The sequence below is a fragment of the Anolis carolinensis genome, chromosome 4 (assembly GCF_035594765.1).
Source record: "Anolis carolinensis isolate JA03-04 chromosome 4, rAnoCar3.1.pri, whole genome shotgun sequence".
NCBI lineage: Eukaryota > Metazoa > Chordata > Lepidosauria > Squamata > Dactyloidae > Anolis > Anolis carolinensis.
In genome coordinates this window covers 58,791,667-58,815,748 of record NC_085844.1, presented here as the reverse complement: position 1 = coordinate 58,815,748, position 24,082 = coordinate 58,791,667, and the positions used below count along the sequence as shown (strand labels likewise).

At 40.2% G+C, this 24,082-nt stretch overlaps 1 protein-coding gene across 2 annotated transcripts in view; it reads right to left on the bottom strand.

The window, feature by feature from the left end:
- The window catches only part of smchd1 (structural maintenance of chromosomes flexible hinge domain containing 1), a 114,324-nt gene that overhangs the window by 29,774 nt on the left and 60,468 nt on the right, over nucleotides 1-24,082 (bottom strand). For both annotated transcript variants that reach the window (XM_062980466.1, XM_062980467.1), the window contains 9 exons: nucleotides 21,990-22,078; nucleotides 18,692-18,810; nucleotides 17,035-17,202; nucleotides 16,621-16,746; nucleotides 12,703-12,782; nucleotides 10,281-10,438; nucleotides 8,768-8,880; nucleotides 6,669-6,730; nucleotides 4,560-4,647 (listed from right to left, as the gene is read on the bottom strand). In XM_062980466.1, the coding sequence (XP_062836536.1) occupies nucleotides 4,560-4,647; nucleotides 6,669-6,730; nucleotides 8,768-8,880; nucleotides 10,281-10,438; nucleotides 12,703-12,782; nucleotides 16,621-16,746; nucleotides 17,035-17,202; nucleotides 18,692-18,810; nucleotides 21,990-22,078 (1,003 nt within the window). The remainder of the gene's footprint in view (nucleotides 1-4,559; nucleotides 4,648-6,668; nucleotides 6,731-8,767; nucleotides 8,881-10,280; nucleotides 10,439-12,702; nucleotides 12,783-16,620; nucleotides 16,747-17,034; nucleotides 17,203-18,691; nucleotides 18,811-21,989; nucleotides 22,079-24,082) is intronic.

Below are 24,082 nucleotides of genomic sequence, written 5' to 3'. Positions count from 1 at the left end.
TGTAAATGTGTTCAACCATATCCTTGTGAAATATGTTCAATAGCACACCTGTTGTCAATGATGTTCAAGATTCGAGCATCTGTAGTGATGCTGTGCCAGGCAGCAACGAAGTCTGCAAAACGCTCTCAGAATGGGGGTTAACTGAAACACCATTGAATGCTCCAAGTGGAGAAACGCAAGAACCCAAGGTTCCGCCTCCCTGAAGAGAGCGCCTTTGCCTGTGTGACAGAGTGAGACCTACAGGTTGCTACATTGGTTGGGTCGAAGACCATCCATGTTTAGACTGTTGGTTGTAGCTTTGGCAGGCCTGAGAGGAAATGATTGAATAACTTCATCTTTTTTGGTCCTCACAGGAGCTGCGTCTCACAGAGTGGTTTCAAGCTTCGCAGCTTCTTGTGGCATCCTGGGTACTTGCATCCTGGGGCTATGGACTTTGTTTAAGCCTTGCATAAATAAAACAAGCATAAGCTGATAAAATGGAGGCAGTACAAGCGGCTAAAGAATTTTAGAGCAAAATGGGCAACAGTGTAGCTTAAACAATTCTTCCTCTGAGGCAAGGCATTGTGGGCAATGCTATAAAGCTGTTAATGCTGAAATGCTGTATGGTCCCACATTGGCCAACAGCTAGACTAGCGTGCCAGCTAGGCTAATGTGCCATCCCATTTATAGAAATAAATCAGAGTGAGACAGCAAAACCATAAATAGAAGAAGCTAATGACTGAGGGCTGAAGATATGACATATCTGACTTGAGAAATAACAATGATAAAAGATGGGGAGTAATAAAAATGATCATCATTCCAATACATCTGTACAGTTTCCAAGGTATTGGAAACAGAGGGGCTGCTGACTTAGCAGCTGGGTATAATTTCATGTGACAGCACTGCCCACGTAACATCACAGGAAGGGTGAGTGCTGTTAACAGCATCAAGCATAACATACTCAGCAGCAATAGCATTTGAATAATTTCAATAATAAGGGAACAAGAGAAAAGTATAAATAGTCACATGTATACATTTGAAAGTAGTCTTCTCATCTTAAAATTAGGACTGGGGAAGTCTGGTCGTGCTTAAAAGGCCATATTGCCTGCAAGCCTTCTCTAGAGGCTCCTTCTTTGGAGGCTTTTAAGCAGAGGCTGGATGGCCATCTGTCGGGGGTGCTTTGAATACGATTTCCTGCTTCTTGACTGAATGGGGTTGGACTGGATGGCTCATGAGGTCTCTTCCAACTCTACTATTCTATGACTTTATGGTTCTAGAGTAGAAGGGAAAGAACACTGGGCTAAGTCCAGCTGCTAGCCCTAACTAGAGGGAGCCCATTCTATCAATGGAAGCCTGATGCGAAGTGTATTACCACAATAAGAACAAATAAACTTTATCTATACCCCACTACCCTCTCCTGAAGAGACTTGGGTGGGGCTCAGAGAGGCATTCTGACAAATGTTGTTGGCCATCCATGTGTATGGCTCTGAATCTATGTAGGGTTAGCCTTCCACAAGAATGAGTTCTGCCAGTATCCACAATATATAGATATGTGGTGCTGCTTACCCATGACCCTGAATCCTTGTCGGATTCGACAACCAGTGGGAACAGATGGGTTGGAGCAATACGTGGAGGGAGCATGAGCGCCCTCTAGAGGCCTTTTAGATGCACGGTTTCGAAGGGCGCTCCCCTGAAAGACTTCACTGGTGGAGGAAGGGTTATCCAGATCGATCCTGGGGTGGATGGCAGGGCCCCAGAATTGGAGGCACGGTGGGAGAGAGCTCAGGAGTCGGTACCGAGAGCCCCATGGCAACCAGGGAGGCCGAGATTGGCATACTCCCCTCTCCAGGAGGCGCATGCCTTCACACACAGAGAAAGGCAGAGGAGCTGAAGGGGGACAGGACCGAGCTTGCATTTCTCCCTCCTGCGCGAAAGCTCATGCCGTCCATCAGAGGGAGGCAGAGGAGCTGAGCAAAGACGGGACCGAGCCTGCCTTCGTCCCTCACGCGCAATGGCTCGTGCCACCACCAGAGGGAGGCAGAGGAGCTCAGCAGAGACGGGACCGAGCGTGCTTTCGTCCCTCACGCGCAATGGCTCGTGCCACCACTAGAGGGAGGCAGAGGAGCTCAGCAGAGACGGGACCGAGCCTGCCTTCGTCCTTCACGCGCAATGGCTCGTGCCACCACTAGAGGGAGGCAGAGGAGCTGAGCAAGGAGGGGACCGAGCCTGCGTTACTCTTTCATGCAGGAAGGCTCATGCCCTCCCCCAAAGGAGGCAGAGGAGCCGAGGGAGGCCTGCGTTCCTCCCTCATGCACGCAAAAGCTCATGCTGTACCCCGCAGGGAAGCAGAGGAGCCATGGAGAGGTCTGGGTCGCAGATTAAAACTCCAGTCAGGGAGCATGCTTCCTCCAGCTCCAGGAGAAAAACCTTCAGCATTACTGGTATCCCTGAGGGGTGATGCTGAGGCACCTAAGAGAGTTTTCTGCCTTTTCCTTTTCCCGCCATTTGCTGCCTCAGCCTCTTCTTGGAAAGAGGAAGCTGGGAAGATATAGGCCATAACGGATGGCTGGGAGGGGGCTGGCTGGCTGTGTGGAGAATGCCTGTGAGGAAACAGGCTCCCAGACAGAGGTAAGGAGGCTTCTGAGGTGAATCATTAGGTGCAAGGAGAGGCGGCTCTGGCGCCAATTGAATCCTGGGCTGAAAGGGCTTTCTCATGAGGCAAGCTGAAGGCCGTGGCTCGCTATTTGCCAGATTGGGGGGGGGGAGGGTAAGGGGAGGCATACGCTGCGGCCCTCCCTCAGAGTGGGCACCAAGCAAGCCCATCTCTTTGAGGTAGCTTCCCCCCACAGGCCCAGCACTTAAAAGAGGTTGTAAAGGAGAAATTAGCATGAAAAAGAAAAGAAAAAGTCAAGGGAATAAGCTAGTCTGAAGAGCAAGAGATTCCTAGCTGCTGCTAAAGCGGCGGACAAAAAGAACAAAAAGAACTAAGGCGGTAGCCCCTCCCACTGGCTATATACCTTCATGGGGAGTGGGCGGGGCTTCCGCCAAAATGTATCTTAGAGCTCTAGAAGATTCCGAACTGACTGCGCAGGCGCAGAGAAATACCATATGTGTGATTTCACAGAGACCACGACGGAGAACTCCCAAGAAACAAAAGTGACTTCCAATGTCTCATTTTCCTCGAGTGCAGGGAGGCAATCCATTTTGGACCAACTGCAATTACAATGACTGGGAGAATTCCAGTTAGATCTATAAGTTGTAAACTCCTGTTGCCTGAATTAGGTTCAAAACTGTCCAAACAAATGGTTTCTTATCTTCCTTCTAATGATGATAGGCCTTTCTTTTATTATTAATTTCCACCAAGAGATCACCCATGGCATCCCCAAACAATTTAGCTCTCTTAAAAGGATAGATGGCTAAATTTGCCTTAGATCTGGTGCCCACATTCTAATTTTTTAGTCATAATTGATAGCTGGAAACAGTATCAGCTGCCATAGCTAAGGTGGCAATTAAATGCAGACTGGCATTTGCTATAATGAAGCCTTTGCCAGTTTACTAACTCTTGTTTGGGGATCAGTGGCAATAGCAGTTCTGGCAAATGATGAAGTTACCTGAAGCAGCTGTCAAAGTCAGAGCAGTTGCCTCATGAGACCTGCACAGGAAAGGCTCCAACCTCTTAACTTCAGAATTTTTGGAGCTTTCACTTGCATCTTTAGGGGAAAGAGTTTCCAAAACGAACCCTGTCACATAGTCATCAGTGAGAGGGCTAATTTAAATCCCTCCATGAGTTCCTGAATTAAAAAATGAAAATGTTTAGTGTAGACAGGAGTCAGCCATGCCTGGATTAGTTCTCTCTTCTTCCATAACGTAAGCAATTAACAGCTGGAAAAGGTATAACACACCATTTCTGCTATCTCTTTAGCCATACCAGCACTCACCTTGCTCTTAGAACTCAAACTCAATAGTTTTTTTTCATCTTCCTGAGAAGGACTGGGAATCTAACCAATCCAAAAACAAATAGAAACATAGTACCACTGTCCCTTTCCTTTATCTGAAGCCACTGAAGAGACAGAAGACTCAAAGTCCCTCACAGAAGAGACAAGCAAAAGATACCTTCCCTTCAGAAGAAATAAAATATAATGAAAAAGGAATCAGAATAGGGTCATTTTGCACACTTTCAAATCTAGAATGCTTGTTAAGTAAGGAAGTTGGAAAAAAGAATAGATTTATCTTAAAAGAGAAAAAAGGAGAAAAAATTACAAATCTAATCAGAAACAGCCAATCTTCAGACTGAGACTGACTAGTCTCATTAGGGTCGTTCTTCTCAGTAATCTCCACAAAGACTCTTACTCTATCCAATTTAGCTGGAGTGTTAAAGCTCTTCCCTGTCCTTCAACTGAGGAAGAACCAAAATGTGATGATAGGACTGGCCAGCTTCTGGGAATGATTAAAGATGATGGACAGATTGTAAGTCCTGGCTGTGAAGCACAAAGGAGAAGCCAGACACAGCACAAAAGACTGCTTCCCCAAAACACAGTAAGGGGAAAAATTATTTGCATTATGTTCTTTAAAAAACAAACCTGTTCACTGTTAAGAGCATTTGTTTTGTCGATGGCAAACAAAAACTGGATGCTGTATGTGCCCACTTTTTCCGGAACCATTTTATCCCTGAAGTACAAACACTGAGATTTAGTAACAATAAATCACTTAGTAATTAAAACATATAGCCTTTATATTATCTAAAGATTTTATCACTTTTAGATATGTTAATATTTTATAGCATGGAGTAAAATGTTCTCTTCTTCTAGCAGGAGATATTCTTCTGCCAGAGGAAGAAAATATTTGGATCTGACCCGAAATTTCTTCTACATGTCATATGTATGTGTGTATCTATTATGGCTCATAAAAAGCAATTTTATCAGATCCTTTAAGAACATCTCCCCTCAAATGAATAAATCCAACTCCTTCAACTTGCATTATATGACTTACATCCCAAATACTTACTTAGTTCCTTTAAAATGACAATTACTCTGTAAAATTCTGAGATATTACCTAGACAAGAGCACTGAGCAGCGATCTTACAGTAGCAACGTAAAAAGAATGCCTGCATCTCAGATTTTACATGACTATGAAAGACTGCCCCACAAGGCATTTACTAAATACTATACAGATTCAACATGTCTTATCTAGAATTCTCAAATCCAAAATAATCCAAAATCTAAAACTGTGCACATTGATGCCAGATATTAAATCACTTTTGCTTTCTGAGTCAATATACGTAAACCTTGTTTCATGCACAAAATTATTTAAGATATTGTCTAAAATTAGCTTCAGGCTATGTATAAAAGTAGGATATGAAGCATAAATTCATTTTGTGTTTAGACTAAGATCCCATCTCAAATATATCTCATTAGGCACATATATGTGAATTCCAAAGTTTGAAAATATCCAAAATCCAAAACACTCCTGGTCCCAAGCTTTTCGGATAAGGGTTACCAATCTGCGAACCTCACCTCCTCCAAGGTGAACTCAACCACCTAAACTGGGCTCTACAGGCCAATGGATACTCCACCACAGATATCAGAAGAGCTGCAAGGCCAAGAACAAGCCATGAGAGTCAAGACAAAGATCCACCCAGAGGAAAGGTGTTCTTACCATACATCAAGGGAACTACTGACCGCATAGGGAAGCTGATGAAGAAGCACAACCTACAAACTATCTACAGACCCACGAAGAAAATCCAACAAATGCTACGGTCGGCGAAGGACAAGAGGGATCCTCTCTCTTCTGCAGGAGTCTACCGGATACCATGCAGCTGTGGACAAGTCTACATAGGGACCACCAAACGCAGCGCCCAAACAAGAGTCAAAGAACATGAAAGGCACTGCAGACTAATTCAACCAGAGAAATCAGCCATAGCAGAGCATTTGATGAAACAGCCTGGACACAGAATACTATTTGAGAACACAAAAATGCTGGACCATTCTAACAACTATCATGTCAGACTACACAGAGAAGCCATTGAAATCCACAAGCATGTGGACAACTTCAACAGAAAGGAAGAAACCATGAAAATGAACAAAATCTGGCTACCACTATTAAAAAACTCAAGAATCAGAACAGTAAATAAAAAGCAATACTCTGAAAACAGAGGATTTCCAGACATGAATCAACCTAGGGCAGTTAACGACTCTAAACAAAGGATGCCCCAGAGGCAGGAAGAAGACAGCAGATAAGCTTTTCAATGCTAATTAAAGTGATTAACTACACAACATTCACCCTGACCTCTCTCACCCTAGACTTTCCACAGATATATATTTACCTCTTTGCTTAGTTTTCTCCATACCTCACAACCTCTGAGGATGCCTGCCATAGATGTGGGCGAAACGTCAGGAGAGAATGCTTCTGGAACATGGCCACACAGCCCGAAAGACACACAACAACCCTGGTTACCAATTTCTTGATATTAATTTTGTAGCCTCCTTAAAAAGTATTCATTAGAAATGCTTTAAATGGCTATATCACATATTGTTTTTGTGAAAGGTTAAAATTAAAAGGATAATGTTAATTTAGTGACAGGTTGCTGCCAGGGCATGTTGAGAAATAAAAGTTGCGTATTTATTCAGAACATAATAATTTAGTTCTGAAAAAAAACTATCTGAAATATTACAACTTAAAAATATTTTTACCTGAAGTAGAAAAAGCCTTCGTCCTTGTCATCTTTTTTTTTGGAGCAGCCAAATGTTGTAACCTGAAAAAAAGGAAGAGGTTACTTATGACAACATTTTAAAATAATTTTGTGAAATTTCGTGGCTCAGAAACATTAACATATAACGTAAGTAAATAAAATTCAGTAGCAAAGAAAAGCACTCCATTAATTAACAATGTACCATTTATTTTAAAAAGTATTTAACAAATATTCTTATTAACAATACAATACGGTAAGACTTTAAAACCATGAATTACACTTTTTGTGTGTGTCAGGAGCTGATGGTATGTTTTTGTTTTGTTTATGTTTTTTTGCTGTAAAATGCAGTTTTCCAAGCAAAGTCTGTTTGTTACCTGTAATTCATTTTTCAGGTTTTTTGGATTTGGTACCTTTTGAAAACAAAACGATTTCCAACTTCTTGTTAATGCTTGAAAATACTTCACAGATACCGAACTTCTTCTACAATATATTTAAAATAAACTTCCAGATATTATTCAGTCCTACTTTTTAATGATTATTTTATTTTAATTATTATATTATTATTTTAATGATAATACTTCTAATAATTTCTCCTAAATTTCCAGATCAAAATAATCAATTTATCCAAATGGGCATTATCAAAAGATAAATAAATACAATTCAGTATCACTGAAAAAAAACACTGCACCACCAAGAAAGTTTGAATGGCTAACACTAACAAGATGGCCTGGGGATGGGGAAGACCTAGTTCTTTGCTACTATTACCCACCACAGATTAATTATGACAATATCTGTCCTGTATTTGACCAGATTTAGCTTGGATTTTTCTACCACTGTATTACAGATCCATCTCATGTTATTTCATTGTTCTTAGATCAGAAGCTTAGCAATTACTTGTGCAAGTCCTGCTAAAAGTGATCACATTATATGGGTGTTACATGAAGTTAGCATTAAATTGTTTTAGCATGCAATTCTAACAATTTGTAAGCTGCTCTGAAAATCTTTATGAATGAAAAGCTTGGTATAATTACAACAAACAAACAAGGTAAATAATTTTATTTGGAAAGGCTCACTATATAACCTTTCTTTTTAAACAGATACAGTAGAATAGGGGATAACATCTACCTTATATACTCATGTATAAGTCTATAAATTTAAGTGAAGAAATCAACCTCTAAAACCTGAGTTGATTTTAACTTTTATCATTTCTATTTCTTGAGTGGCAAAAAGCGAGAGCCTAGACTGTCCTGGAAGAAGCTAAAAGAAGCACTAACCATCTCTACTCTCTTTGCTGTGGCACCATTTCTGGCCTTTCTGAATGGCTGAGTGGGAAAATAATGCCACTGGCCATGGGTGTCTGGTACTGAGGTGGTCTTTGCAGAATTTGACTTACCTTTGACTTACACACAGATCATATAAAAATCCATAATTTTGGTCCCCAAATTTATTTACAATGTATATGAGATCAACTTATACATTAGTACTGTATTTACTTAAGTATAATGCACCACTGAATGTAATATGTATCTGAATTTTGAAGGTGCATATTACACCTTCAAAACAGATTTGCCCTCAAATGTAATGTGCTCAACACCACAGGCAGCATGAATGAAGTTGCCAGCCTTACACAATTCCTTACTAGTCTCATTCCCAAGGCCTTGAAAACTGAGGAGGTTTTGAAGGCCTCATGAATGGGGCTAGTTGGGAACTGCATGAAACTGAGTGGGGTGAAGGCCACCCAGGAGGCAGGATCTACAGCTAAGTGGCAGGAATGACCAAGTCATCGGGCACTCCTCCTCCTTCTTCGAGATTCACAGAGCCCTGAGGCTGGGAATGCCCCTGGCCTACCTATCCAACCACTAGAGTTCCAGGTTCCTCCAGGCCTTTTCACATAGGTGGGTTTATGTGAGCAATTCTTATGCACCATCAAATCTAATGCACACCTCAAATTTGGCAATGTAATTTAGCCAAAAGAGAGACACAAGTAAATATGGAGTATATGGTAATTCCTCATCATGAATCTTAATAGTTTCCATGCACCATAACTATATGTAACCTATTTTTCCATTCTCTCGAATACTGATATTTCCTCTAACTTACATTTTGTGATAAAGTTGCGCTTCTTTGTCCTTCCCACATTTTCATGCAAATTCTTCCTGGATTTACATTTACAATAATGTTGTTAGCTTCAGAAATAACACTAACCATGAAATCTACATAGAAAAAGAGAAGACATTCCATATCAAAAATGTGGAAGCAAAATATTAGCTAGAGATATGTGTAAGCAAAAAACTATAAGATGTTTACAAAATTAATTGAATTTGATTGTATTTTGCATTTTTATAAATCATCCTCAATTTATATAGCAATGTTTTCCCTTCAGAAAAAGTGGGATATAAATAATAAAGCTATTAAAATGGCAGTAAGATTACAAACACCAAAACTATTTAATTAGAAACAATTACATTAAAATAAATCAAAGCTGAATAACAGTCAGCTCCACCTGAGAACTTACAAATGCAATATGTTGGCCTAAAGTGATATGTTTTATCTGTTGACATGCCTTAAGAAAAATAGTTCTATACCTCTTGGTAACTCTGGATTTTTATGTTTAATCATTATTTTATAGTGTGTATATTTTGCCTTAATTGCCTATTGTTTTGTAGATCTCTTTTGTGACTGAAATGACACTTGAAGCTCCTCTGAATCATTTTCTCTAGCAGAAATAATTTTTCAACTCTGTGTTCTCAATCATTTTAGAGATTAGCTGTAAAGGGCTGATTTTGTTATTGTCATGACTCCTGATTTACTGGCTGTCAGCCCATAATATGATACTATGAAGTATATCTTGCACAAGAAGCAGAAAGAGTCAAATAAACAGTTCCTGCTTTAAGTAAAGACACTTGAATAAAATAAATGTTTATGATCTGCAGCCTACAGTAGTGTAGAGTCAGCTCTGTAGTGAAGTATTTGTTCTAAAATCCTGTTTCCAAATGACGAGAAGCTTCTGCTAGAAAAGCAAACACCAAGTAAAAGATAATAATAATAATAATAATAATAATAATAATAATAATAATAATAATAATATTCCAATTCACTGCTACTTAGAATTACAGTACAGTAGAGTCTCACTTATCCAAGCTAAACGGGCAGGCAGAAGCTTGGATAAGCAAATATCTTGGATAATAAGGAGGGATTAAGGAAAAGCCTATTAAACATCAAATTAGGTTATGATTTTACAAATTAAGCACCAAAACTTCATGTTATACAACAAATTTGACAGAAAAAGTAGTTCAATACGCAGTAATGTTATGTTGTAATTTCTGTATTTACGAATTTAGCACCAAAATATCACAATATATTGAAAACATTGACGACAAAAATGGCTTGGATTATGCAGAGGCTTGGATAAGTGAGACTCTACTGTAGTTATTAAGAAAGAATCCCCAAATGTTAATTGAACCAAAGCTTCCAGAATCCGTGACTACTGCACACACTTGCTGAAGAGGAACAACTTATCAGGACTCAAATCTAGGAACTACTGGATTCGACAATGGGGAAAAAAAGGAAAGACCTTCGAAATTGTTTTATTAAAATGTCAAGAAGTACTTACCAGGAAAGGTACTTCCAGCTATAAAGATAGCATCCTTGTCATACTTGACATTCAAACATATAGGTTTCTCAGGATCAGGCAGAACATTTAATTTAATTACTGGGCAGTACAATGTGTTTCTATTATACAAGGCTTTAAACTGCATCACATGCTCTCCTCTGAAAAATAGAAGAATAGCCAAAACTTACAAAATCTTCCATTTAAAAACCCTTTCAAAATATTCTAACAGGAGTATATGAAGTTACTTCTATCAGTGTTACTCAAAGCGGTGGTCCCAGCACCAATGTCAATCTCTCACTAATTATTATTATTATTATTATCATCTTTATTTATATCCCGCCTTTCTCCCCATGGGGACTCATGGCAGCTAACATCTATCCACATTAAACAGTCTGAAAAGAACAATACAAAAATTAAAAAACAATTTAATAACAACAGATGGGGCAATTCTGGTTTCTCTTAGGAGTTTCACAGCCTGGGAGCAGCCACCAAAAAGGCCCTCTCCCGTGTTCCCACTAAGTATGCTTGAATGGGTGGTAGGCCCAAGAGAAGGCCCTCCTCAGTAGATCGTAGATGTGTCCCAGGTTCATAGAAAGAGTTGTGGTCCTTCAGATAACCTGGATCAGAGCCATATAGGGCTTCGTAGGTCAAAATCAGCACTTTGAATTGTGCTCAGAAAAGTGTTGGCAGCCAGTGGAGCTGTTCCAAGAGAGGAGCTGTATGCTCCCTGTAGCCAGCCCCAGTTAGCAGTTTGGCTGCTGCTCTTTGGACCAACTGAAATGTCTAAGCTCTTTTCAAAGGCAACCCCATGTAGAGCGCATTACAGTAGTCCATCCAGGATGTACCACTGTGGCCAGATATGACTTCTCCAGGAACGGGCGCAGTTGGAGCAGTAGCTTTAACTGTGCAAACTGATTCATTGGAATTAGGTGAAAAGGAGTGATAAAATTGGGTGTCATCAGCGTATAATGGCATTGTACTCCAGAACTCTGGATGACCTCTCCCAGCAGTTTCATGTATATGTTGAATAGCAAGGGGGACAGCACAGAGTCCTGAGGGACTCCACAGGCCATTGGCCAAGGAATCGAACAGAAGTCCCCCAGCACCACCTTGTGAGAACGTCCCTCCAGGAAGGAACAGAGCCATGAAGAACAGTATCCCCAAGCACCATCCCAGAAAGGCAACCCAGAAGGATACTATGGTCGATGGTATTGAAAGCTGCTGAAAGATCCAGGAGAACCAACAGGGACACACTCCCCCTGTCTAGTTCTCTAAGTAGGTCATCCATCAAGGTGACCAAAGCTGTCTCTGTCCCATAACAAGGCATGAAACCAGACTGAAATTTACCTAGATAATCTACTTCATCCAAGAACTGTTGGAGCTGAGAAGCCACCATATGCTCCAGAACCTTGCCTAAAAATGGGAGGTTGGAGACTGGTCTGTAGTTGTCCAGTACAGAGGGGTCTAAGGAAGGTTTTTAAAGAAATGGTCTTACCACAGCCTCCTTGAGGCATGTGGGGACCCTGTCCTGATGTAGGTGTTAATCACTTTCCTGACCCACTCCACTAATCCCTCTCTAGCCTGTTTTATGAGCCACGAAGGGCAAGGGTCTAGAGCACATGTGGTGGCTCGCATCTCGCCAAGAATTCTGGCTAAGTCTCAATGACAGAAAGAAACAATTGTACATAAAGAGCACATACATAGTGCTGGTGCCTGGCAATTGGGAGAAAAAAGCGTAGCAAGTCCTTCATACTTAAAAGCCTGAGAAGTTCTGATATGTATGAATCCAGTGAGAAAGATCGTATCACATTTTAGAATTGGCTATGTGTATGGTAAATTAGCTCTTCCCTAGAGCAGACATCATGAACAAATGACTACTGGGCATGTGATGACTATTGTCTTTTGTCTCATCATTATCAATTTTGTGTTTTTGCAATTTTGTTATCTTGGACAGACCTTGAAAGAATTAAGACTTTAGTTTTCTTTATAAATGAATGGTGGTCTTCGGCTCATCTCAACCTCAGCCTTGATATTAATACCCTTGAACACGGAACATTTTAAAAGTTATACAATTAGGATAATAATAATACCTTACATTGAATCTACCACTTTGTGTCATAATCTAAATCCCACATTTAACTGACAAATCCCAATCACCAGTGAGTCTGCGTTCTGACTCTCCTTACCCTGATTTTAACATGGAGAAGGCATCACTTTTGACACACAGCTTCTTGTACCCAGATGCTAAACCTAGCAGTTCCTCATTGTTAAACTGGTATTGATATGTGTGTCAATGGCAAGACAGCTATTTCTAAAGTAAAATATACACCAATATCTTCTATTTTATTACAGAATAATGCCAGAAATTTAAATGTGTATCTCTAACATATTTGATTTAAAATGAAATGCTTTAATCACTCACCTAGGGGCATGAATAGTAACAATTCCAAAATTTGCTCTACCATTTTCATCTGTTTTAAGAAGCAGATTTGAAGGTGTAATCTGTCAACAAAATTGTATTTTTCTTAATGACAAAGAAGTATCTGTAGCAGTTACTGAAAAGAAGACTTAATTTTTCTCTGTTTTCTCAAATTAGATATTTTGCCTATGTAGATTAAGTACAAGAACTGATAAAGTTGCAACTTTCCATATTAACATGGTACTGATCCTGGGAAAGAAATACTAGAAAATAAATGAAAATACATTTTGTTCTTTTTATTCCTGAATCATAGAATCATAGAATCGTAGAGTTGGAAGAGACCTCACGGGCCATCCTGTCCAACCCCCTGAAAGAAGCAGGAAAATCTATTTCAAAGCACCCCTGACAGATGGCCATCCAGCCTCTGCTTAAAAGCCTCCAAAGAAGGAGCCTCCACCACAGTCCGGGACAGAGAGTTCCACTGCTGAACAGCCCTCACAGTCAGGAAGTTCTTCCTGATGTTCAGGTGGAATCTCCTTTCCTGTAGTTTGAAGCCATTGTTCCTAGTCTGCAGGGCAGCAAAAAACAAGCTTGCTCCCTCCTCCCTATGACTTCCCCTCACATATTTGTATATGGCTATCATGTCTTCTCTCAGCCTTCTCTTCTGCAGGCTAAACATGCCCAGCTCTTTAAGCCGCTCTTCATAGGGTTTGTTCTCCAGACCCTTGATCATTTTAGTCGCCCTCCTCTGGACGCTTTCCAGCTTGTCAACATCTCCCTTCAACTGTGGTGCCCAGAATTGGACACAGTATTCCAGGTGTGGCCTGACCAAGGCAGAATAGAGGGGTAGCATTAACTTGTTGTCCACGAGGACTCCAAGATCTTTTTCATACATACTGCTGTAGAGACAGGCATTGTCCCCCATTCTGTATCTTTGCATTTCATTTTTTCTGCCGAAGTGAAGTATCTTGCATTTCTCCCTGTTGAACTTCATTTTGTTAGTTTCGGCCCATCTCTCTAATCTGTTAAGATCAGTTTGGATTCTGCTCCTGTCTTCTGGAGTACTTACTTACTTATTTAGGCTATCCCTCGTGTGTCCATAGATGGCTGAAGAGACCTATTTTTGATCTGCATGTTCTTCCGCAGTGAGGACATCGGTTTCCAGGTGGAAGACGGTCCCGGTCAGGGTTGGCTTGACGCTCCTTCCTCTTGGCATGTTTCTCCCTTAAGCCCTCTATTCGTGCCTCTTTGAACTCCGCAGCACTGCTGGTCACAGCTGACCTCCAATTAGAGTGCTCAACGGCCAGGGCTTCCCAGTTCTCAGTGTCTATGCCACAGTTTTTAAGGTTGGCTTTAAGTCCATCTTTAAATCTCTTTTCCTGCCCACCAACATTACGTTTCCCGTTCTTGAGTTCTGAGTAGAGCAACTGCTTTGGGAGAAGGTGATCGGGCATTCGGACAACGTGGCCAGTTCAGCGGAGTTGATGGCGTAGGAGCATCGCTTCAATGCTGGTGGTCTTTGCTTCTTCCAGCACGCTGACATTTGTCCGCCTGTCTTCCCAAGAGATTTGCAGGATTTTTCTGAGGCAACGCTGATGGAAACGCTCCAGGAGTTTGGTGTGATGTCTGTAGACCGTCCACGTTTCGCAGGCGTAGAGCAGGGTTGGGAGGACAATGGCTTTATAAAGAAGCACCTTGGTATCTCTACGGATGTCCCGGTCATCAAACACTCTCTGCTTCATTCTGAAAAATGCTGCGCTCGCAGAGCTCAGGCGGTGTTGTATTTCAGTGTCAATGTTGACTTTTGTGGAGAGGTGGCTGCCAAGGTAGCGGAAATGGTCAACGTTTCCTAATGTTACACCATTAAGCTGTATTCCTGGCATTGCAGAGGGATTAGCTGGTGCCTGTTAGAAGAGCACTTTGGTTTTCTCGATGTTCAATGAGAAGCCGAGCTTCTCGTATGCTTCTGCGAAGGTGTTTAGAGTGGCTTGTAGGTCTACTTCTGAGTGCGCACAGACTACGTTGTCATCGGCATATTGGAGTTCTATAACAGATGTTGTGGTGACCTTGGTTTTGGCTTAGTCTGCTGAGGTTAAATAGCTTGCCATCTGTCCGATAGATGATTTCCACACTGGTGGGAAGCTTCCCATCAACAAGGTGAAGTATCATAGCGATTAAGATGGAAAATAAGGTAAGGGCAATAACACATCCCTGCTTGACACTTGATTCCACCTTAAATGGGTCACTTTGGGAGCCGTTGCTGTCCAAGACTGTTGCCATCATGTCATCATGGAGGAGCCGCAGGATGTTCACAAATTTGTCAGGGCACCCAATTTTTTGGAGGATGGTCCAAAGAGCGCTGCGATTCACTGTGTCGAATGCCTTTGCAAGGTCAATGAATGCCATGTACAGAGGTTGATTTTGTTCCCTGCATTTTTCTTGGAGCTGTCATGCAGTGAAGATCATGTCCACTGTTCCTCTGGAGGGACGGAAGCCATTCTGGAATTCTGGGAGGGTGTCTTCTGAGACAGGGAGAAGGCGGTTTGTAAGGATTCTTGCGAGGATTTTCCCAGCGGAGGTTAGAAGGGAGATACCGCAATAGTTCCCGCAGTCTGTTCTATCCCCTTTCTTGAAAAGGGTGATGATGGTGGCATCCTTGAAGTCTGCTCCTGTCTTCTGGAGTGTTAGCTATCCCTCCCAGTTTGGTGTCGTCTGCAAACTTGATGATTGTGCCTTCTAACCCTTCATCTAAGTCATTAATAAAGATGTTGAACAGAACCGGGCCCAGGACGGAACCCTGCGGCACTCCACTCGTGACTTCTTTCCAAGATGAAGAAGATGCATTTGTGAGCACCCTTTGGGTTTGTTCACTTAGCCAATTACAGATCCACCTAACTGTAGTTTTGCCTAGCCCACATTTGACTAACTTGTTTGCCTTGTCGAAGGCCTTACTGAAATCCAGGTATGCTACATCGACGGCATTCCCTGCATCTACCCAGCTTGTAACTTTATCAAAAAAAGAGATCAGATTAGTCTGGCATGATTTGTTTTTGGTAAATCCTTGTTGAGTATTAGCAATGACTGCATTTGTTTCTAAGTGTTTGCAGACCACTTCCTTATTTATCTTTTCCAGAATCTTGCCTGGTATAGACATGAGGCTAACCAGATGGTAATTGTTTGGGTCATCCATTTTTCTCTTCTACAAACTGATACTTGGCTCAACATAAGCAAACAACTAAAGGATGATTATTGGGTGAACTTATTCTGCATAATTTGAAGAACCTGATCTCGCATTCCCTCTCTTAATATATTAGTTCTATAATTATGTAATATATAGCTTGCAAAAAACTTGTTGTTTGCATATCTTTCAAATGTGTACTTTGATCATCCTTACATTATTATTCAACAATCCGCACATGCTTCTGATATTTTGTAAGGTTACATACAGTGGGATTCCAGAGTATGCAAAAAGATGCAATGTAAATGTTAAACATATATTTTAAATTTTTCATATTTTAAAATTGGTTGTTTCTAATTTCAACATAAGTTTCATCATCCTTACTTTCAAAGTTCTGTATATCTTGTCCTCCTTAATTCTCCCCTATCTGAATGTGTCCTGCTCTCTCAAAATAATCTGTCCTTTCTACTTTATATTATTGCCTCTCAAAATACTTCATTATGCTCCTTCTCTTATTTTCTTCAAGTCCCTCTATAGATGCATTTTTAGTCTTGTTTTATAGTTTCATAAATTCTTCCCTGTTTTTCCCCTGCCTTTACTTGCCTTCTGATGGCACTACATATATCAATTGACTGTTCTAAAAATTACATATTTTGAATTCCTTAAAAATGATACAACTACCGTTTCAAAGCATATAATATGAGATGTAACAGGGACGTGTGTGACAGTCAAACTCAAAGTACCTTTACGCTGGAAGCTTTTAAAAGGTTGATTCTGACATTAGATTCAGAAGATGGGTTATTCCACTGATCACAGACTTGGAGTATAAGAGGTTTGTGTAGTTCTTTGCCATTAATCACTGGCACAGGCTAGAAACAGAAAAAGAAACTATTTGAGCTCTGCATCCTGTAAAAAATATATTTGCTGCTATGTAATCTAATATCAATTTACAGTAAAGAGATAGCTGAGAAAGTAAGATGCGCACTTCCTAATCCTAATGGATATTTTGATATAAATTATTATTTTTGATCCAATTTTTCTTTTCATGCTTTAGAATACGTTAAGTATTCTATATTAATCAAACATTAATAACTTATATTCATTATGGAGTACTAGCTGAATGGCATACTTAAGTTAATCACATGACACAAACTCACCTCCTCTAAGTCTGTCCAATCAATAAGAAGCAATTTAGCTGGAGGTCCTCCCACCAAATTTAATCTCACAAAATGAGAAAATTCATGCCAAGCAAAGCACAGTTCTTTGATTCCAGGCGGACATGTCTTAAATCTGATACCCGTGACACAAATAGTTTGGGTATCTTCCTACAAAGGAACATAAAATCAAGATAAAGAAAATAACGCAGAATTTTCTTCTCAGTCAAAATGTGATTACAAATATTTCACAGTAATGAATAAACATATGTATCTATTTAAACAGAATTCAAATTTTATATATAAAAGATAAGAATCCCTTATCCGAAATGCTTGGATCCAGAAGTCTATTAATTTTTTAAAATTTTTGGATATCTATGGCGTATTTGCATTTACGTATACACTAAGATATTCTGCAAATGGAATTCAAGTCTAAAAACAAATTTCATTTAAGCTTCATATAAATCTTATACACATAGTTTGAAGGTAATTTTATACTCAATATTTGTAATAATTTTGTGCATGAAATAAAGTTTTCTAAACCATGAGAAAACAAAGGGGTCTTTATCCCAGTCACTCACATGATTGTCCACATGGACAATTTTGGAGGTTTTTGGAATTCTAGATAAGAGATTCTCAGCCTGTATTACACATTTTGTCATTAAAGCAAAGCTGATCTCAGAAGGCAAGAAAAACTTTGTTCACAAAATGGAACCCTGCTTCCAGAAAACAAAAGTTTCCCAAATGGTTTAGAAAGTTGTCTAGAAGCTTGAGGAAAAATGGATAAATATGCTAACAAACAGAAAAGGCCAAGGCATTGAAAATACCCTTAATCCTGGTTTTCATGAATAAAAGTGGATTTTGGAGGCTGGAAGACCTCAGGACCCAGAATTGTGATCACTAGAAGGTAGTGAACAAAGATAACAACTTGAATGATCTAAAAAAAAGGAAGCCCATCACCACCATGATTATTAGAATAGGACAGGCAGACAAAGGGGCAGCAACAATGCTTGAGAAGAATCCAAATAGTGGAGGCAAGAGCTGGAGAAAGCAAGAAAAAATAAATCATGTGATACCTGGCCGCTTGGTAAAGAAGATGACATGAATGGCATCTCTGTGCCTTTTTAAAATGGGTTAAACCTCTTGCATGCCACATATCTCCTAAGAAAATGTGTGTCTGTACTCAACTGGAGAATCACAAAACAATACATGAATTCAATACTGACTAAAGCCATCACTATCATGATGATTTAGAAAGTTGACAAAAGCTGGTGTCAGAAAGATAATTCTTCCTGAGAATGACAATCTGTTTTAACTTCATGCAGTCTTTTCAGAACTGACTATTTTCTTAGAAGGTTACTACAAGAAATTATTGTTCAAACCGTATTGTGGTGTGTTCTGTAAAACTAAGACTTGAGATATTTTTCTTTATGTTTACGTATCTCTCTATAAGGAACAAAGAGAAAAATATATGTCTAATTTTAGGTTCTGGAAGACTTTTTCTACATTTGCTGAATTCACTTGCTTCATTCCTTGATAATGAAAAAAATATGTCATCTTACGTGTTTCCATATTTCTGTTTCTATATTCCCCCCCCCCCCCCAATAGTTAAAATGAATACAAATCTTTTTATATACTTAAAAACTATATTGTGGTATACCTGCCAAACAATTTTCAGACTTGACTTATCCAGATCATTCCCAGAAATTCCCAATGAAGTCACACAAGATGATGTCAGATTTCGAATGTGATTTCCATGCTGATCTGTAATCATCACCTCTTAAAAATGAAAATGTAAACATTATGAGTGCATACTTTGTAAAATAAACTAAGATATCATTTAAAGTATAACATTATAGTAAAGGACCAGAGTTAGGCTCTACTCCCCCCCCATACCTTGCTTCATTGACTCTGTAGTGTCACTTCAAAAGAATGCACATAGAAGCATGAAAAGGTGAGAGGATATTGATATTGTAATGGCAAAATAAATAAGTATGATGCAACCTCTCATAGGTTCAGGATTTCTACCATCAAAGGCCACCTACGTATGATATGCTCTACAGATTATAGCATTGCAACTTGTATCGAACATTAAACACAGCCATAGCCCTTCCTGACTTTATATTGAGACAATATCTGTTTATACCTCTAGACGACATGAGTACAGACAAGATGGCTCTTGCAAACTGATCCAATTTTATTTCTCTGTCATAAATATGTCTCACAATGTTTATGGAGTCATATTTCCAGGCAAGTGAGCACAGCACCTTAATTATCAAAGGGTATTTTATGTATCTTAGCTCTAAAAACTACTATAGCCTAAAAATGTCTTAAATCTTGGTAAGCACAATCTTAAAGTCATCAAGCCAAATATTTTTTTCTTTATTTCTTAGTTATATTTATATCTTGCCTCTACTCCAATAAGATCAAGGCAGTACAGCCCTACTTGCCCTCCTCAAAACAACCTTGGGTTCACCTAATCACTGTAGAAAGACTGCTGTCTGACACCACTTTAACTGCCATGGTTGAATGCTATAGAATCCTAGGAGTTATCATTTGCTGAGGTGCCAGCACATTTTGGGCTAAAGACCTCATAAAACTGCAGCTGACATGATTCCATAGCACTGAATCACAGCAATTAAAGTGGTACCAAACTGCACTTACTTTACAGTGTAGATGCACCTCCTGAGAGAACATGGTCAAGGTCACCCAGTGATGATCTTGACTAAGAAACCTGGATTTGCCAATCTTGACCTGACATTCTAACCACAACATCTCAAAACATAAGGTCACAGTATTCAACTTAAAAAAGGAAAATAATTTATCAGTGATTCCACATCAAAGTTTGTGCACATGCATCTGTTGTTCCTGCTAAACAGCAGTCCACTTCTTTTCAGTTTGTTTACCATACAGTGGTGTCATACAACACATTGTGAAACAAATACTACTATAACTATAAAAAAGATGTTAGTTCACTTCCAAAAGCATGAAGCAATATGGTTGATGAGAAGTGATAGCATTTATATATACAACAGCTACACACAATTAGTTTGCAGGATGTCTGCTTAGAGATGATCCACCTGCACAGTGGAAACTGCGGGACATGTTTTACTGTAGTTTTTCTTACCAAAATCTTGGTAAACATTTTGCAAATCCAATTTTAGAAAGTTTACCAGGGAGATCTGTAAGGTTTTATCTTGATTATCTTTTGGCTGATCAACACTACAGCTAAAGTCACTAGCTTTTGTGCAGCAGCAATAGTTTGTTGGCGTAAGATGCTGTCTTAGAAAATTTCAATATTTCAGTATTTACCATTATCATCTTAGCATATAAATGTTTATCATTTTAACTATGGTATTCAATACTGGGTTTTAACTTTGCTTTTGACAGTGTTTCTTAATACCTTAAATGTGTATCTTTTTATTCTGACATTTGTTCATTTTTGGGGCTGGTCATAGACCACAACAATTAAATAAATAAATAAATAAATAAATAAAATTTAACCCACCTGCATTATGAACTATGGTAAAGGTAAAGGTTTTCCCCTGACATTAAGTCATGTCCGACTCTGGGGATTGGTGCTCATCTCCATTTCTAAGCCGAAGAGCCGGCATTGTCCATAGACACCTCCAAGGCCATGTGGCCAGCATGACTGTATGAAGCGCCGTTACGGCTTAGACCCTGCCTAACTTTGTGATTCAATCTCCCCCTAAAATCCGGCGCAGGCTCTAAGATCCGCCGGGGAGGCCCTCCTTTTGCCCCCGTCACCATCACAAGCGCGGCTAGTGGGGACAAGGGAGTGGGCCTTCTCAGTGGTGCCCCCCTAACTTTGGAACACCCTCCTCAGAGAGATCAGGCAAGCCCCTACATTGTCATCTTTCTGATGGGACCTTAAAACCTGGTGTTTTCAGCAGGATTTTGAGCATGATTAGTCCCTAGGCCCCTCTCCCTTGGTAGCCAGTCAGGACCCTGCTCTGCACTTTATCCACTTCCCCAGCCCTATGACACTCTGTTGCATCAGCCTTTGCATAGCCCTCCATAATGGCCATGTCCACTCTGATATTCTGGTACTTTGAACCCATCTGATTGTATAGACTAAAACTGGATTTTAATTTTTATGGTTTTTAGCAGGTTTGTATGTTTTGTTTTATGATGTCTATCTTGTTGTATGGTCTTCTATTGGCAATTGAATGCTTTGCATATGTTGGAAACCATCCTGAGTTCTTTTGGGGAGGTAGGGCAGTACCTACTGATCTACTCACATTTGCATGCTTCCGAACTGCTAGGTTGGCAGAAACTGGGGCTAACAGCGGGAGCTCACCCCCGCTTCCCTGGATTCGAACCACTGGCCTTTTGGTCAGCAAGTTCAGCAGCTCAGCAGTTTAACCTGCTGCGCCACTGGAGGCTCCTTATAGTATGAACTATGGTAACAGAAACATAATTTATTCTGAGCTACGTAGATATTTGCCCAAGACTTTCGTGAATAAGGAAAGGCAGCAGAATTGGAAACTTTTCCACTTATTGACAATACACTGCTGTTATAGCTTATAAGCCACTCTGTGTTCCATCCAAGAAATGAATATTCCTCAGAACTGGGAGCCACAAAACAAGAGTTACTTAGGGGTGAATAATACATTTATTTAATGCTTAAGTAAACACATTTATATTTCCAGAAATCTATATAAACTGGAATTTAATTCTATGGTTATAATAATATCTTCCAAAATTTTACAAACTACTTCAAAATCAATATAAAATAGGTATAATATAGAAAAAGTGCACAAATAATTGGCTATTTGACAAAAGTATGTGAAATGTACATGTTAAGATAGATGAGCATGGAAACAGGCATTGTATATTTTTTCAGGAGGATCAATAGATAGAAGGAAATGAAAAATGGAAAAACAAGGAAACAATCAAACCTACAGATTCATCCTTCCCTAATTGCAGTTACTTACCTATTTGACTTTGTAATGTTTCACACATTTGTAATTTATCTGATCCTTTGATTCTGCATTTTATATGTTTTGGATCATCAGGAAGTGGTCTAAAAGAAACAGTAACTTCTTAATAAATATCTACCTTAGAGTAATCAGGCCGTCTGCTAACATTCAACCAAGCAGTGAATATTGTATTTATTCAACTCATTTAAAAATCTAATTCATTAGGCAATACAAAGTATGAAAGTGTAAATAAACACATCTCCAGAATATATTGACTGAGAATATAGTAAGATTATATGAAAGATTAGTGTTACAATACCAACAATTTTCTATATACAGGTAATAATGGGTATTGATGTATTAATAATGGGTATTCAGGCTCTTCCTGAACACTTCTAAGGTGGCAGCTTGCCTAATTTCCCTGGGGAGTGCGTTCCAGAGCCAGGGGGCTGCCACGGAGAAGGTCCTCTCCCTCGTCCCCACCAACCGCACTTGTGACGGAGGCGGAAGCGAGAGGAGGGCGGGTTCATAGGGGGAGATGCGCATGAAGAGATCATGCGGGTTCATAGGGGGAGATGCGGTCAGAAAGGTAAGTGGGTCCCAAACCATTCAGGGCTTTGTAGGTCAACACCTGCATCTTGAATTGGGTCCGGAAGGTGAACAGCAGCCAGTGGAGCTCCTTAAACAGGGGAGTAGACCGCTCCCTGTAATTCGCTCCTGTTAGGAACCTGTTAGGAACCTGTTGCTAGATCATTTAGGCAGACTTTTCCTGCACCAGGCTGAACTTCTGAACTCGGCTGCGATAAGTGTTCTTCATCATCTGAGAGACAAACTTTGCAGGGGGATCATGATTGAAGAACTTAACAGCACCAACCCACTTATTCTCTCCACCATGTTGCTGTTTCTGACCTTTTTAAATGACTGAGCTTGAAATTGCTGGTGGCAATGAATATTAGATCCTTCCTCTCAATGGCTCTTCAAGCATGGGGGGGGGGAGTCAGTGGTTCTTTTAGGTTCTCCTGGGAGGGACTAAGGTCTTGCTTTTCACCACTCTCAGAGAAGGTAGTGGTTCTTTTTTTGATAAGAGTTAGTACTGTCCCCAGCAAAGGATCGTTACCAGTGTTGGGGCTTGTGCACCTTGATGATGCCATGAGCTATACCCGTGCAGGGCCACCCAAGACGGGAAGGTCATGGTGGAGAGGTCAGACCAAATACGATCCCTGGGGAAGGCAATGGCAAACCACCCCAGTATTCCTGCCATGAAAACTAAGTGGATCGGTACAACCAGAGAAATGTCGGTATACCATCGGAAGATAGGACTCCCAGGTCGGAAGATGGTCAAAATGTTACTGGGGAAGAGCAGAGGACTAGTCCAAGTAGGCCCAGATGTGATGACGCAGTTAGCTCAAAGCCGAAAGGAAGGCTAACGGCCGACGGTGCTGGAGGTGAAGGACGAATCCGATGTTCTAGAGATCAACACACTATAGGAACCTGGAATGTAAGATCTATGAGCCAGGGCAAACTGGACGTGGTTATCAGTGAGATGTCAAGATTAAAGGTTGACATTTTGGGAGTCAGTGGACTGGAATGGGCCACTTCACAAAAGATGACCACCAAATCTACTACTGCGGACAAGAGGAACACTGAAGAAATGGAGTAGCCTTCATAGTTAATAATAAAGTTGTGAAAGCAGTGATTGGATACAACCCAAAAAATGATAGAATGATCTCAATTCGAGTTCAAGGCAAGCCGTTTAACATCACAGTGATCCAAATATACGCCCCAACCACAGCAGCTGAAGAAGCAGAATTAGATCAGTTCTATGAGGATCTGTAGCACCTACTGGATAACACATCAAAAAGAGACATTATTCTCATTACAGGAGATTGGAATGCTAAGGTGGACAGTCAAACGACAACCGGGATCACAGGCAAGCATGGTCTGGGACAACCAAACGAAGCAGGACATAGGCTGATAGAATTTAGCCAGGAAAACTCTCTGTGCATAACAAATACTCTCTTCCAACAACCTAAAAGACAGCTTTATACATGGACTTTACCAGATGGTCAACACCGAAATCAGATTGACTACATCCTCTGCAGCCAAAG